Source organism: Triplophysa rosa, linkage group LG23, assembly GCF_024868665.1.
Source record: "Triplophysa rosa linkage group LG23, Trosa_1v2, whole genome shotgun sequence".
Taxonomy (NCBI): domain Eukaryota; kingdom Metazoa; phylum Chordata; class Actinopteri; order Cypriniformes; family Nemacheilidae; genus Triplophysa; species Triplophysa rosa.
The window spans coordinates 11,275,551-11,292,659 of record NC_079912.1 but is presented as its reverse complement, the minus strand read 5'-3'; the positions used below and the strand labels follow the sequence as shown (position 1 = coordinate 11,292,659).

At 39.2% G+C, this 17,109-nt stretch overlaps 1 protein-coding gene across 1 annotated transcript in view; it reads left to right on the top strand.

Moving 5' to 3' along the window:
* kcnb2b (potassium voltage-gated channel subfamily B member 2b) overlaps window positions 1-17,109 on the top strand; it is an 85,034-nt gene that overhangs the window by 1,498 nt on the left and 66,427 nt on the right. Inside the window, exon 2 of the mRNA XM_057323203.1 lies at window positions 35-722. Coding sequence (XP_057179186.1) covers window positions 144-722 — 579 coding nt within the window. The 5' untranslated portion in view covers window positions 35-143. The remainder of the gene's footprint in view (window positions 1-34; window positions 723-17,109) is intronic.

Below are 17,109 nucleotides of genomic sequence, written 5' to 3'. Positions count from 1 at the left end.
ATATTCCAGTCTTCTGTCGTTTTTTTATTTGCAGCCATGGAGGGACTCGTCTAAGGAGGACCCAACATAATCATCATTTTACGATTCCGTTCTGGTTTTCTTTCACCTCTTCCTGGTAAGCGCCACCTGTCTTCTTGTGCATAATGGCAGAGAAGGCCGGTCTGGGGGTCCCGAAACCTGGGGGTAGATCCACGACGCTTCCTCCGGAGCCTATCGAGATCATCCGGACCAAGGCTCGGTCCAGAAGGGTCCGCCTTAACGTCGGGGGTCTCAACCATGAGGTCCTATGGCGGACCTTGGATAGACTCCCCAGAACCAGATTAGGCAAGCTCAGAGACTGTAACACACACGAGTCGCTGATGGAAGTCTGCGACGACTACTGTCTAAACGAGAACGAGTACTTCTTCGACAGACACCCTGGCGCGTTCACGTCGATCTTGAATTTTTACAGAACTGGAAAGCTGCACATGATGGAGGAAATGTGCGCGCTGTCATTTGGCCAAGAGCTCGATTACTGGGGCATCGATGAGATCTACTTGGAGTCGTGCTGCCAGGCGCGATACCACCAGAAGAAGGAGCAGATGAACGAGGAGCTCAGAAGAGAAGCAGAGACTTTAAGAGATAGAGAAGGGGAAGGGGAATTTGATAACACCTGCTGCTCAGACAAGAGGAAGAAACTTTGGGACCTCTTGGAGAAGCCAGGTTCCTCAGTTGCTGCTAAGGTAAGGTGTTGTGGCATTCAGTGACGTTTGGTACGGTAGATTTCCAATAGCCATTTTCATACAGCAACACAGCTTTCCTTTTTTTGCCTAAGTCAGGAGGTTTTCAACCATATATAAAACATAGGATGTACATGAAAAATACAATTGTACATATGATACACTGTAGACCTGTTAGATGATAGAAGGCAATAATGTTTGTTAAACTTATTAAAGGGACAGTTCACCCGAAAATGAAAATTCTGTCATCATTTACTTCCCCTCTTGTCATTTGAAACCTGTTTGACTCTTCTGCAGAACACAAATGAAGATATCTTGAAGAATGTTGGTAACCGAACAACAGAGGTACCCATTGACTTTTATTGTACGGACTTAAAGCCAATGCAAGTCAATGGGTACCGTCGCTGTTCAGTTACCAACATTCTTCAAAACCTCTTCTTTTGTGTTCTGCACGCAGGTTTGAAATGACAAGAGGGTGAGGAAACAGAATTTTCATTTTTGGGTGAACTGTCCCTTTAATGAAAGCTACATTTAAAAAAATATACAAGAGGTCACAGGGGTCACTGTACTGACTATGAGTCTTGGGTAAAAAAAACTTTGATGTGAATCAAAACATGCCGTTAAACTTTGGTGCCTGATTTCTCTGTGCTTTGTGTTGTCTTGGGAGGGCTTTGATATTTTCATATTAATATAATATTGTTGCTGAAGTTTTCAAGAAGCCGGAGAGGTGTTTGAGTTGTGCTGGAAGGCCTTGTTTGGCCGACATGGATCACGAGCAGCTGGCACCCGTTGGCAGTTCTGTCGAGAGCAATGTGTGAAAGAGCAGCCCTGCTCACTGAGTCACAGCGAGTGCGTATGCCACACAAACTTGAATATTTCTAACACCGTGTCCATGATTTCCACAGTTACTTTCCATAGTCATTGCATTGCATTGATGAGTTTTTGCTTATATAATTTGAATGTCATAAACACCGTGTTCTTTCTGAAATGATTCATCTTGCACAATGCACACATCTATCCTATTACACGCATTTGACCGTTCATTGTCTTTGTTCACAGTGCGGAAATGGTTTCATGCCCTGCGTAGCCTCGGTTCAGCGTGCTGGGGCGGGTGGGGTGGACGCTGATGAAATTCAATCACTGATCGTTTACGAGGAGCATCCAGGATAGAGTTCAGAGTGGGGAAAGATTGTATTTCACGTCTGTGATAGTGTATCGTAAAAGCATGCTCTCAAAGCACGACAACGGCACGAGGCCATGTGAATAGTAAAGCGAGAATACGGTTGTCAGCGTAACTGCGTTAAACGCCCTGTGCCGCCATACGTTTTGTACCGCATCATCTGTTTTGTTGGACTTTTCCTCCACCTATATGGGAATCATGGCTTATTCGATTTCAGCCTGCCTCCGCCCACTTAATTTATGATACAGGCTCCTGATGGAAAGGGCAGGAGGATTGTGGTAATACAAAAGGCATGGGTTGTTTCCTGCACTTGGTGTGGATTATAAGGGCTGAGCCACTCATGTGGTCTGTGAACGCTGTGGTAATGCCTTGATTTACCTCACAGGCAACTGAGGGGAGTGTCATTTGTGTTTGTCAGGTTCTGTTAAGTCTTTGTAAATAGCATGCAAAGGCACAAAGAGAGGCAATAACATGCTCAAATTGTTTTGTTTGTACTGTACGTGTGCCAAACTGCGCCGTACGACCGACTGCTTCCACTGAGATTTTAATCTGCATTGCTCTTTAGCACTTCAAGCAGTCGGAATGAGGGAAGCTTTTTTATATTCGCAGGAAATCCCTCAAATTAAAATACGTGTGGGGTGCTGAGCCAGCGATTTAAAGGAACAGTTCGCCCATAAATGAAAAATCTGTCATTATTTACTCACTCTCATGCCGTTCCTCCAGCAGGATGCAAAATGAAAAATATTCTGTCCACTCTTTTCCACATAATGAAAGGGAATAAGAGGCTGGTTGCTGTTGAGTTCCAAAATGCCAGAAAAGTATTAAGTGCTTGAAATACTGTAGTTGCTTATATTCCAAATTTTCAATGAGCATATAATAGCTTGGTGTGAGGCATTATGAGTGAAGTAGCGATGTCTGTTTTTTCATTTCAAGGATCTATTGAGAGAAATGCAATATAATATACATAACTGTGTCTACAGAGGTGTATAATGACTTTACATAATGAAGCGTTATGTATGTATGATCTTAGAATGAGCTATTTCTATCTACGTTCACCGCGGGTCCCCTTACATGGAATTCGCCATGTTGTTTCTACAGTAGCCCTAAATGGACAAATCTCCTTCGTCAAAGAAGTGAAAACGGGACAACATCTTAGTCCTGTGCAGTGACGTGCACAGACATTTTGAGGGGCAGGGGCTCAAGTGGAAAAAAGGGCACTTCTCATATTTGTTTAGTTTTTTCTAAACAAAATTTTAAATATATTAAAACAACTATTTTTTAAATCACTCACGCTCACCCGATTGTTTCGTGTTGTTTCATTTTTCAACAATGTCATAATCAGTTCATATAGAGACCATTGTCTTCCTTAGAATTCACTAATTTTATCACAAGAACAAAGGAAACTAAGCCACAATGTGCATGTTTTATATGCTAAAGTTTCAAGTATATATAAATGACTGCACAAAGGAAAAAGACATATTTTCACTAATAATTGATTTATTTTGCACATGCCAATAAACTGTTTTAATTATTTTGGTGTTATTGGGACACCAACAATGACCTTCACACTAAACTGAAAAAGGCAGTTGGCGCTAATTTGTTATTTTACAGGACAAAAACCTGCAAAAAAAAATGTAAACGCACTGTAAAAACTGATTGACAATATACAAAAATACAGCAGCTTAACTAATTATTAATATTATTATTGTTGTTGTTGTTATAATTACATAATTATAATTACTATAATTACTGACCCGCGCACTGATGGTGACAAGAACTTTGTTTCACATTTGAGGGAGGGATGTTTAGATCTATCAGCATACACAACATATAAAATGGATAGTTATTAGATAAGGAGTCTGACATCAAACTTATCATGTTATTGTTTAAGGCAGGACACTTAGCCCCGGTTTCACAGACGAGGCTTAAGACTAGTCCCAGACTAAAATGAATTTTGAGCTGTAAAGTAACCTGCCCTGACATATATAAAAATATGTCAGTGTCATTGTTTTGTCTCAAGATGCACACCAGTAATATTTTTTTTAAGGCATTTTAACAAAAGCGACTTAAATAGCCTAAATTAACTAAGGCATAGTCCTGGTTTAGGCTAAGCCATGTGTGTGAAACCGGGCCTTAATGTACTGTTCAAATTTGAGATGTTGGTCTATTTTGCTTTCATGTCTTCTTTTTGCTCTAATGGAAAGGACATTTCCAAAATACACATTAATGTGTTTGTTTTAAGCCTACTATACCCTCGTCTGTTTGCTTTTGCAGATTTCTTCTAAATGAACCAAAACAAGCTATCTGCATATTTAAACATAACATTTCAAGGAAAAAGACTCTGGATGTAAGTCATATTAACTAATAACTGGTGATATGTTTTAGTTATTTTGTTTATCCTATTCATCTGCAATGCCTGACAAATGTATACAAGTTAGCACATTTTAATTACTTAACGCCTGATTTGCATATCAATGAGGCGATTCATTTTACTGTATTCAGCTGTCATTTCTCCATTAAGTTAGCATGTAACTTATGCCAATGATATACTGCCTTAGCTAAACTTTAGCTAGCTCATAAGTGATGGATGTTAGCAAAACAATATTTGCGTTTTGTCTTTTGGATAATTAGCTTTGAATTCGAGGCACAGGTAGCTAGTCTGTTCATCACCGCTCACCTCCACACTAAGACAAACGCTTCTGGATAGGAGGGAGGGCTTCACTTCTGCGGCTCTCTGCCTGGTGTGCCAAACAATGTGTTGCTACACAGCTGTGCTGCGCGCTATGCGCAGCTGCATGCCTGCGTGGAGACGCGGATGGGAGAAAGGCATCGGAACTCTCAACATTTCCCGACCTGACCTGATATTTTTTATTTGTTTGACAGGGAAAGCTGCGCGCAAACTGAAATACATACGTGCGCACACACATATATTCATTTATAAAAAGAACACCCCAGAATAAAAGGGCACTTTCTCTTGTGGAAGAAGGGAGAAGGGAGGTGTGCATAGATCCTTTGGTTGCAATATGCAACCTTACCACTAGATGCCGCTAAATTTCATACACTGGACCTTTAATTAGATATTTATCATTTTCATAATAATATGAATAATTTCTTTGTTCAGTTTACCATTCAAAATGATTTGTTTACAAATTGTGAGTTCTCAGGTTGAGAATGTGATTGATCTGAGTTCACACTCTTCCAATGATCAGGTCTCAGAAGTCAACAGGTCCCTGGAGGGAGAAACTATCAGTAAATATAGTCTTGTGATATTGTGATACTGTTTTGTGTTTTTTTATTCATATGGAACGGCGTAGACACGGTATTCTTCAAAAGCAGCCTTTTATGTTCCACAGAAAATATAACAGCATTTGGGTACACAAGGGTAAATAAATACTGACAGATACTTTCATTTTTGTGTGAGAGTGGAAAGAGAAGAGTATGCAAACCTTATTAGAAATGTGTCTGGTCTTCCACTGGCCAGTAAAGAAGCATTACTGTACTGTACATCAAATCGCTCTCCTACCACTGTGATACCGTTCCAAGCATGCATGCAGAGATATCGTTACATCTCCTCAGAGGAATCTCCACTAATGTGTCCAAACATTACAGCATCGGGCACTCATTTAGCACACTTCCTTTGCAGGAGACGCAGGTTAAAAATGGAAAGGGGATTAAATGATTGACGCATTGTTTTGGGGTTCCTTTAAAGGTTGAGACCACTGCAGCATGCATTTTGAGAAAGTGACGGACTGCTAGAATATATGGGTTTGCATGTGTGTGTGTGTGTGTGTGTGAGAGAGAGAGAGAGATGTGGTAGTCTAAGTGGTGCCCCTGAATGCATCACTCTAAATGATTTCTCTTCAAGCATTTACCATGAATAATAAATGTAATGGTCATTTCACACACATTCAGCCAAACAAGCACACACACATCTGGATGTTGTGTCATGGTAATGGCTTACAGAGGTAACATTCGTAGAGGAGAGAGAGACTTGGGAGCGTTGCACCTCGGCTACACCTATAAATAGGCAGCCTGCTAATACAACTCTAGCCGTAGGTGAGGGTACGGCGCTTTTACCCACTAAGGGAATTGTACCAAAGGACGAAAGCTTTTGGAAGTCCTTCACAGGACAAACCAGAGAAAGACTTCTAAAAACACATCAAGACGCATTGAGCTAAGTAAAAGGGATTCATCTTCATAAAGATTCCATTATTTGGATATTATTTATGATATAGGATTGTAGAAGCAATGAATAAATCAAGGAGACGACTGAAGTATTGACACGTGGCTCATCTGATGTGGAGGAGGCCTTGCATGAATTTAAATGTAGTCATGCATCATGTATTAAAGCGTATGTTTGTGCACATCTGCGGAATTTTCCTCCAGGTGCTAAAGCACATGGATTGCCATTGGGAACATGCACGTGTCTTCCATCCTGCAACGGTCAGAGTTAAACGTTGTTTTACAAAATGTAAATAGACCTAGAGTGTGTTAAGAGGTGATTACATTCCTACCAGATGCATGGTATCAGGTGCTGTTAGCAAACGCGTCACTGAATAATTTCACAGGGTCCTTCTCATATTCTGCCAAGACGTGTTTTTAAAATGTCATGTTTGTAGCTGAACATAAATATACGATTTTTAGGTTCAAGTAGGTGTTAGAGATGTACAAATGTCTGTTCTCTTTGGTTGAAACTAAATTCATGGAATCTCCGCAATACATCTAGAAATGCTGATTAAATAAAAAAATTTGAAATGGTCTCTTATTTTTCCCCCGCAGCTGTATAAACACTAATGAAATCATATGTATTCACACCCAAACTGAACCCTTGTTTTCTCTAAATAAACAGAAATACTTCAGTGAGGCTCATGCTGCATTTTATAGGTTTGTAATTTATAATTTCATCCGATTGTCCTGCATACATTGCAATGACAGTCTGTCTTTGCTATCACAGATTTACAGCTGTGCTCTATTGGTAAGTGACTGCTGCAGAATTGTTTCTCTCATTCAAAGTTAAGACAATGACCTTGAGTATTCATGCTAGAAGTGTCGTTTTTACATGTTGGTCTAACGCGCCTTTGCCTTGTATTTATGTCTACGTTTCAAACAGAATTATAGGGCTAAAATATGCCACAAATCTCCCAGCACACTGGAGCTTGAACTCACAGGCTGATTTAGGGTGGGTTTAAATGAACGGGCTTGATTTAAAAGAGAGCCCAGGCCCAGTTAATGTCAGCAACAGTTTATTTGCCACTGTCTCAACTGTAGACAAAGTGAGAAAATCTTGTAATGATGGAGTGTGGATGGATTTAGATTAGGTGGACCTGCTGAATGCACACATCTTACTGTACCTCACACAACTTAAATTATGCAGAAATGAAGTAAACACTGCTCTAAATGCAAGCGATGTGCTGCTTTGTGTGTGTGTGTCTGGAAAAGAGATTGGCTAGATCAGTGGTTCTCAACTGCTTTGGCCGTGGGACCCACATTTCCCATGGTTATCAAGCCCCGACCCACGACCCACTTTTTAGGATATATGATGTCATACTGTATGTAGTTTGTTTATAAAAACAAGTGACTAATACTAAAATACTAACAACATTTTTTTGACTTATATAACTAATACTGATGAATTAACAGCCTATAAATTAAGATTAAGGCAATAAATAGCATTCCCAAACTAGTTTTTTAATAAAATTGTTGGTTTGAGCCATGCACTGTAGTACAGCAATGTATAACGTCTGACAGGCCAGTCACATGATAGTTTGTTTTTCTGAGGTGAAAGACTTTTTATTTAGTAACAAGTTAAGAAAATAACGATATAATAATGACACTGACATTCAGCCTGACAACATCTCACCTAAATGCAGAAATTGAATTCAGACAGCGAGCGCCCACTCGCTCAGGCATCTGCCTACAGCTTTCACCCACGTCTTATCAAAAATTAAAGTCTCGCCTCAGAAAAACATTAAGAACATTTAGACTTCCATTGTATTGACACTAAACCAAAGACACATTTTTCAAAATATCTTACGTCGTAAAAAAAGGTACTGTGAAGGTCCAATTTTGTTCCAAGAGGAACTAAATAATTTAAGGTACCTTTGAAGGTACACAGGTCCTTAGTGTACTATTATGTACCCAAAAAGGTGCAACAGTTTATGTTTTGTACCTGGAGAGAAACAAAATGGAACGCTTAAGGTTACAAGCCCATTGACGGCTATTGTACCTTGAAAAGTCTTTTTTTCTCAGTGTATGACATAAGGATGAAAAAATGTTAACAGAATTTTCATTTTTGGATGAACTGTCCCTTTAAGTTTCACTATTTTAATTGATGTTAAATTCATTTAATTTTAAGGTAAATTAATTTTTTTGAGACCATATTTTGTGGTCTGTAATTTTGTATTTGTGTACTGTACTTTTTGTTTGTTTGTTACGTTTTGGTTCAGGTTCAATGTTCAGAGGGTTGTGATTTATGTTATAAACATTCTACCAAATTGTATTAATTGTGAATTTTTGTAATGAAATCGACATATTTTACATTGAAAACTGTCAGGCAATTAATTGGATATTGTGCTGTTTTATGCATTTTCATGAAGAGCCTGTCCATACAGCTCCACTCATTCTGCTTCAGTGGACACGTGCAGTTGTCCGAGTTCTGGTTGTTTACTGTGCGTGAGCAAGTGACTGGACTGTTTTCAAGAGTGCTTTGGAAAGACTCAGTGTTGTTCTTCAGTAATGCTAGTGGTGGGAACAGCTGGTGGATGCAGCGTTCATAATTACACCTTTCATCCATGTGAAATGTGGTTTGTTCTAAGAAATCCAGAACTTCTGCAGTACATTATTCTCCACACTTTTTCCTACTTCTGTAAAAGCCCTTATTGTTTGAGTTTTGATATATTTATTTTGTTTCATCAGAGTTATCACTTTTGTCATTACTAGACAAAATACAGGTAAGGGATATCGAGATGATCTAAAATGTTGGTGGGAGGATGCATATTAAAAATCCTATTAGTTTGGCTTGTGAATATTAATTGATGTAACATTTGCCCGGTAGTCTTTGTAGAAAGGCAGATAAGTGTGTGTCAGCCATGGTACATGTGGTGGATATCTTAGAAATTTGTGAATAAATGGGGGGATAAGCCCCTTTCACACTTCATTCTGTGTTATGTGTCTATTTACGACTCACTAGCTGTTCAAAGATCATCTTCGTGTATAACTTCTAATGCTGCGCAGTTCTCAATTTAGAGGACCCCTCTGGCAGTGACGGCATTTCACCAAAACCTAGGGTATGACAAAATTTCCTCTGGCCATACACCAATGACATTCAAGTAACGGAACCATAAATTATACCACATCATATCTAAACAAGATGTGTACAAGAATCCACAAAACTTAAAGAATGCATGAACATGCACAGAGGTGACAAGTTCAAATCAAAACACAGCTAATCCAAAAGCTGTGCGCATAATTAGTGCAATAAACTGCGACTGCGCAACACCGGCACAGGGAGTATAGTTTTGAATTATTCACGTAACAAATATGATTCATCTTGCAATATTTATACATCTAGCTTGGGCAGACGAGATTATGTGACTGTTAAAAAAAAGCCAGATATGTCAGTTACTTTTCATAGCGCCGTCAGTCAAATCCATTCCACTTGAGTAATTCCTAATTAATTAAACTCCATTACGCGTTTTAGCTGCAGCCTTGACTTCCACGCTGATCCTTCCTCAAGTCAAACTCATTCCACTCGGCTCAGTCCATATAAATTAAACTCCGTTCAGTTTCGACACAGCAAGGTAAACAAAGTACTTTACTGAGCATCATTATGCACACTTTGTTTCCACTGTTTTGTCTGAATGCTAGGGTATGGCAACTGCCATACGCAAACGCCGCCCCTGCCCTCCGGTTCAGCTGTCATTTACTAAGCAAAGACACCCTCTTCTAAACTGCTATAGTCTAGTTACATAATACTTTCCACAGAAACCTCATCAGCATAGGCTAACATTTAGGTGCCTCATCCTAAATCCTCTTTGCCCCGCATTCATAATCAGATAAGGACTCTTTGGATTATGGGTAACATTGGTTCTGGCTTTGTAGTGGTTGCACAGTGTTTAGATTGAAAGGGATGTTCCAGACGCTGCCCTTTGCTTGATGCTTGATCAAATAATGCTTTTGAATATTGTCTTGTACTTTTTGTACATCTTGTACTCAACCATTTTACATCGGTTATGGATATACATGACTCCAGGAATCCAGTTTGTGCTCACTTATTATACATATATTTTAATCATAACTTTGTCTCTAATGAATTAATTTAATATTAAAGAAAAATATTAGACTTATTTTTTCTTTTACTAAATGTAGTAGTTTAGCAAAACTGCTTGCAGCCAAACACGTGAGTTGCAACGCCATTGTTAGAAGTATTGCTACATGCTGTATAAGCAAAAAGATACAGATGGCGTAGTGATTTAAAATGGTACCAGGATAATGCTAACCAAAACAGAGATCAGTAACTCTAGATTAGAATAAATCAGAGTAAATGACATGAGGATATGATTCAGCAAATTTAGATTATTTTAAAGAGCTAAAGTCATCCAAAGTGATCCTATTTGGTCATGACAGGACAGGTAGATTATTTAAATACATAGAACGGTGAATGTTAAAGGATCAGTTCACCATACATGGAAATTTCTGTCATAATTTAGATAAATGGTTCCTTTAAGAAGGATTTCATTTCAGCAGCGGGTGATGAGGCAAGTAACTAAAGCTAAGAAATTGTGGAAATATCACTTGGTAAGAAACGCAAGGAAGCACCTCTTCCTATTGACTTTAACCATTGATCTGCACCAATGGAATCCTTGGCATTTCTGATTTGCAGTTTTAATTATTTCACACATAAACCAGAAATCAATGGGCCCCGGTAATTACAAAAGCATGAAAGTAGAAAAAACAAGAAAGAAGATTTTTCACACCAACCTTGACAAATATGCTTCACGCTCAGTGCTTTGTTTTAATGGCCCGGTGAGAGAGCTCACTGGCAAGAGACATCAGGACTTTTGGCCGAGGGTCATAACGTCCCCGCGGGATGCCGCGACATTGCATACCACAGCTTTATTTTATGTGCTGGTAAGACTGACGATGCCACAAAGAGAAGCAGACGGCAAAAACAGTATCTAATTCCGAGTAGAATACGGGTAATAACTGTGAAAAATGTATTTATTAAGTACTGTAATACGTAATGTAGATATCAAATCTGATCAAAGATGAAGTCACGTCAAAGGAGATAAGAGAGAGGAAAACTCTTAATTATTGTTGAAGTTGATTAAAGAAGTGTATTAGACAGGTTAAGTGTGTTTGGTTGAGAGAAAGAAGGGTTGAGTGAAATGTCTAGCAGAAATGGAAACTTGAGTCTTGGACTTGGACTTGAGAGGCACTAACTGTCGGTTGAAAAAATTGACTTGAGACGTGACTTGAACTCTACACTTTTTGAGAACAGTTATTTGCTCCTGTATTTCACTGCAGCTTCTCAACATGTTGCGAACAACTGTTGTAGTGTACAAGGGTTTAAAAACATGATATTCAGCACACAGTGAGCATGTGGCTTCATTTTTTAAATAACTGTTTGTTTATCTGGAAATGTATTTATAACATTTAACATGTTATAAATACTAGAGATGCACTGATACCAAATTTCTCCACAGATACCGATTATTCAGAGTGATATCTGCCGATGCCGATTTCTGAAGATTAATTTCATATTTCTTAAGTTTCTGACTGTTATTAATTCATATAATAACTATCAATATTGAACATCAAACTGGTGATGTTTCTTAACATTTCCTACGTATATACAGAGCAGAAATTCATTGCATTTTCTTGTCCTCTTTTGATTGACAGGCCCTGATCATCGGCTGTCTTTAAACTATCGATTAATGGCGGATAAATTGGTGCGTTCGTAATAAATACAGAATCGTTTAATTTATTTTATTTATTAAATGTACTGTGGATACAGATTCAGCAAGCATTTATATATCGGGGGCATAGTTACCAAAGTTACCAGGTTGTGTTAGTTACTATAATATGTTGGTTAGTTTTGTCCATTTATAAGCAAAGATGCATTTTACATATATTATAATAATACATATAAAGCAGAGGAACCAAAAAGAGATTTGAATTGGACTCAAATACAAGAACATGATTGATGTCTAGCTTAAAAGAAATCTAGATCTGGTCTGGTAGAAGCTCCTGTTTTAAATTCACAGAGAGGATATTTTGATCAAGAAATCCATTCCAACCATGCATATTGAACGTGTGCTTTAAAAGCAAAGAAACAGCCTCAGTGAAAACATTCCTGGTTGCCGGTATAAAGATTACTTTGACATGACATGCTCTCCTGCCCTAAACATCCTAATACTCAAGAGGCACAAGTTATCTGGCGGTGGAGGGATTTTCTTTTCGTATGGTCTAACACATCACAACCAAACGCCATTCTGCAACTTCTGAGCTGTATTTTTCTTTAGGTGTGGGAAGCAATGAAACCTTGCACGTCCTGTCATCTGTCAGGCATGAGAAGACACGCTGGAGTATTGGCACCTGATGCAGCGCTTCTATATTTGGTCGGTAGTCAGACATGTCTGTGATTCAGTCTGATGTTGATTGGTCCAGGTGTCCCCGCTGTGATTGACCACCTGCTGCTGGTCACCGTCAAGGTGCGGAAGGTGTGTCGTGATCACATCCCTTTCAAAACGGCCACAGTGGGAGGGGCCATGACTGATGAGTTAATTGACTTGTGAAAATAAAATAGATAACGGCTGAAAGTGAGAGCGGGTAGGAAAAGAAGGAATACTAATTGACTACATTTTACATTTTCGTGAAAAGCCCAGAGTTTGCAGTGTTGTCATGGAGACCTGGAATGATCTGCAGTCTTATTCCTCTCTTAAAGGAATTGTCCACCATGCTGTCAGTCCAAACCTGTTTGATTTTCTTTCTTTTACAATAAAATAATATTTTGATTTCCTCTAAAGTTAGATGATAGTGGTCGGTTAGGAAGAGAGCCAAATTTAGCCCTTCAATTTTGATTCTTTTTCACTGCAGCTATCAAATCTCATCTATATTTCTGTGTGTTCAAGTATGGCACGTTGACGTTTCACACAGGGCTTTGAATGAAAAGATAATTTACACTGATAATGTGTATAAATCTAAAAACAAAAGGAAGTCTAAGAACTTCAGTCTCAGTATCATGTGGATGCTACAACTTTTAGGAAGAAAGCAAGCTTGTTCTGTATTGTGACTACTAATCTGAAATTGCCATAAGGGCCAACAAAACAACGCTTGAACACCGCCACAAAAGTCTTTGTTTCTATAATAAACCTTTTGGGCTGAAAAAGAGGATTTTAGAAAGCTCTGCAGTGGGAGGCAGCAGTTTAGCGTGCATTACGTTTGATCATTTCCTCCATTTGATAATAGAGATTCGGTTTAAACAAGGTGAACGTTTTTTGTGATCACTACTCACAATCATCTCTCCGAGAGACCAGACGGGTACGGGAGAGAAAAAAACAGATGATGATACCCAGCAGCCGCCTCAGACATACAGTACTTACACGCTTGTTCTTGCTTTCCTGGCACCTTCATGGCTCCATCCACACAGTAAGCCAGGCCCCATCTGCCAGCAACAGTGGTCGAGGGAAATAAGGGGATAGTGATTCCTGTTGTTTCTGTGTAGAGTCCATAAAACATGATTTCGAAGAGTGATAGAAAAGATTATTAATCGGGCGGCGATAAAAGCCCGCATGGAAAATTTAGGAGTGAGGAAAGGTGAAACCGTGCCAACGGTTGAACAAGATAACGATAGGGTGGGAGATATTGAAAGTAAGTGAAAGTTAAGAACAAACAGTGTACATGTATGTTTGTTATTTGATGTTCATTGTTATATAATTGCATTATACTCGCCTTTCAAATCGTGGTTGTCATAATTCAAATTGTGAAGTCATAATTGATTGATTGTGGTATTGTGATGTAGGGGTTCTTAACCATTTTGAATGGTTGTGCATTTTGAATTTATGGCTGCTCGAAAAAGGTGATTTTTGCGCAATTTAAGCTTGGCAAACCAAAGTTATAGTACAGTTCATGTCAGGTTTAATTATTGATTGGAAATATGCCATTTAATTCTATAAAAACGTTGTCAGCGATTTTAGAAATATCTGCCAGTTGTCTTGCTATGACGTCAATAGCTCCCTGGAGGCATTGCGAACATAACCGCCGAGTGGCATAACTTCCGTAAACGGACTTCGTCTGTTGTATTCAACAATATTCAAAGGCCCCACTCGCACTCGACATTTCTATGCAATAAACTATTTTAGAGATTGTGCCCATGTTGCATTTTTTGTGAGATTTATTTGCGCGATGACGTCTAACATCCCCGCCAAAGGATGTAGTCGCTTTTAGTAACTTGTTAGCAACCGCCGTTTTTAAGACACAATAAAGCTTTAAAAAAATCACGAGCGGATTACAACAGGTGTGTTTTATATAGATTAGAACATGAAAATATTTAGATGTTTTGTTAACCACAAACCTTATTTTAGACAATTTACCAAAAACCCATTCAAGAAAACCCATAGATTTTGGGGCGATATGGAACCGGAAGTGCTAAATGCTAACTGGCTTCCGGGGGTTACATACAAAAATACGTCATCTCTGTGGTACTCTATGCAGTCAACAGATTTTAGTTCTATGACAACATTTAGCTCATAATTATGAGAAAAAGTTAATACCATAAAGAAATATTACTTCCCGAGCTATGACAGAGCAACTTTGAGCTGTATTTTTCTGTGGGAGTACATTAACAGAATTTCAACTTTCACATTAATGCTTTTTAAACCCCCAAAGAGCACTGCGTCTGTTTCATGTTACAGGAACTACTGTAAGCACATTTCCATCTTCTTTGATAACAAGTTAGAGATAATAATTGGTAATACGCATCAGGCCACAAAAGCTGATAAAAGTCAGCTCATATTGACCCTGGAACATTAATTCAGAGAGAGCAGATGTGGGGTGTGGTGCACGCTTCACTCAAACTGTTACCAGCCTTTGAGACACAAGCCGCTACACTGTATGTGTGCCGATGCCAATTGTACTGTATGTCCTCACAGTTTATTTAGTGAGTGTCTTTGTACACTTCCCTTACTCCCCTGAGCCCTGCACTTATTCTGGGCCCTAAAAGACAGTTCCCTTATCCGGTCTGCGATGCATTTGGCCCTTAATGAGCTTAAAGTCCAGGGTGCAGCTGAAGGCATGACATAGACCCGATAGAGGCAGAAACAACCGTCCCTAGTGACACTGCTCGGTCAGAACAGCATAACCTCAGTTTAACCGACCATTTAATACCTTTTGTGTGCCTGAGGGTCACAGCAAATGCCACGTTAAAAAGGCGCAGATGCTGTGTCCGTGTGCAACTCTGACTGTTCTTTCTCCGTCCTTCCTGTTTGTCTTTGTGAGTCTCCTCCCACACGCTCGGAGCTCCAGGTGCTATTTTTTCCCACACAGGATCTGGTGCCATTTTAGGCTATTTGTCTGAATTTAGTGGCTGCCAAAACGCTGCATTTCTTAGTGGTTTGACATAGTGATGAAGCAGGGCCCTGGGGCACAAATGTCTCAAGGGTCCCCCAACCAGCCCATTTATAGAGTAAACATACAATCACATCCAGAAATGAATTAAATCATGAAAAATGTATAAAGGACTAAATGTGTTAATATAGGCAATTTGAAATGCTTTGAAGGTTTTTATGCATGGAAGTGTGATGCCTAGCTGTTCCAGATGAGGAAACACTCCAGGGTGATGTTAAAGGGACGGTTCACGCAAAAATATAAGTGGTGATGTCGTTCAAAACCTGTCTGTGACTCTTTCTTCTGCAGAGCACAGAAGAAGATATTTTGAGAAATGTTTCAGTGGTTTTGTGTTCAATGAAAGTCAATGGAGGCCAATGTTGTTTGATTGCCTAGTTCTTCAAAATATCTTCTTTAGTCTTCGGCAAAAGAAAGTAGGTCATACAGGTTTGAATGAGACTCAAAAAATGCTCATTTTTGAATGAACAACCCTTCTTTTCTGCTGGAGAATCAGACCGTATGTGGAATTTTGTTGGTATTACAAATTTGGTTACGGTTAGGCAATGAGGATAGGACTGGTTTATGGACGAACATCTTTATGGATTTTCTAAGAATTATAGGCCAAATGTTTGATATTAAATGAGATATGTGCACGTATATCGTCAATGTACTATAGGATTATGCAGAGTATAGAAGGCTTTAAAATGTGGAAATCCAGAAACCATCTCTCATGTTGCTTCACTGTGATTATTTCGAGTCAGTTTGTATGGCATTTTCCTTCAATCTGGGCTGTAAACCAGCCTGAGCAGTTGGCATGTTCTGCAAATGACCTTGATGTACGGTTTCTCCCTGTCACTTCTAAACAGACATGCGAACTCGGATTCAAAAATCTAGTTCATTTAATATGCACTGATGTGTTGTTTTAAAAATCTTTTTTCACACCTTTAGTTTACATAAAATACACTGTTTTTACAGCTCAAGCTCTGGTAATGAAGTAACACCAAGAGTCAAAGCAGGATTTTAATCCTAATGAATGAGGAGGTACTGTATGAGGGCTAGAAAGGGATTGGAGTGATGTACCCGCTGGTTGCATGGGAGGAGACCCCCCTCACCGCTCAATAATCTTCTTTTGCGGTATTTAAAAGTCTTGTACTACACGTAATTCGCTTGACCTTTTAGGTCAATGTCCGTATTGTTTAGGTCTGGTCAGCTCCACAGACTGTCACAGAGGTCATGAGTTGATGATGGCAGTTAATCAATTACTGAGCTTCATGCATCTGAACCAGCCTATCTATCTCATCTGCCTTTGCTCTTCCGTGTCCCAAACAAAGCTTAAAAAGGACTAATGAGACTGCATTACTTTGACTGCGGGTTGCCTGAGTTGGCCTTTTATGCCAGCAGATGCTTCTTAAGGACAAATTACAGAGGGAACACGAGCACAGCTGTGTTGCAAGGTTTAAAGGCTAGGTAAATGCTGGCACGAAGCATAGGGCACTGCCAACCTAAAAAACATTTTAGGCATAATAGATGCACTTTTGTCCATCTCAAACCGTGGGCATCAGTTTAGTTTTTCTCCTAAGGTGCATGAATAATGCAATCCCATAA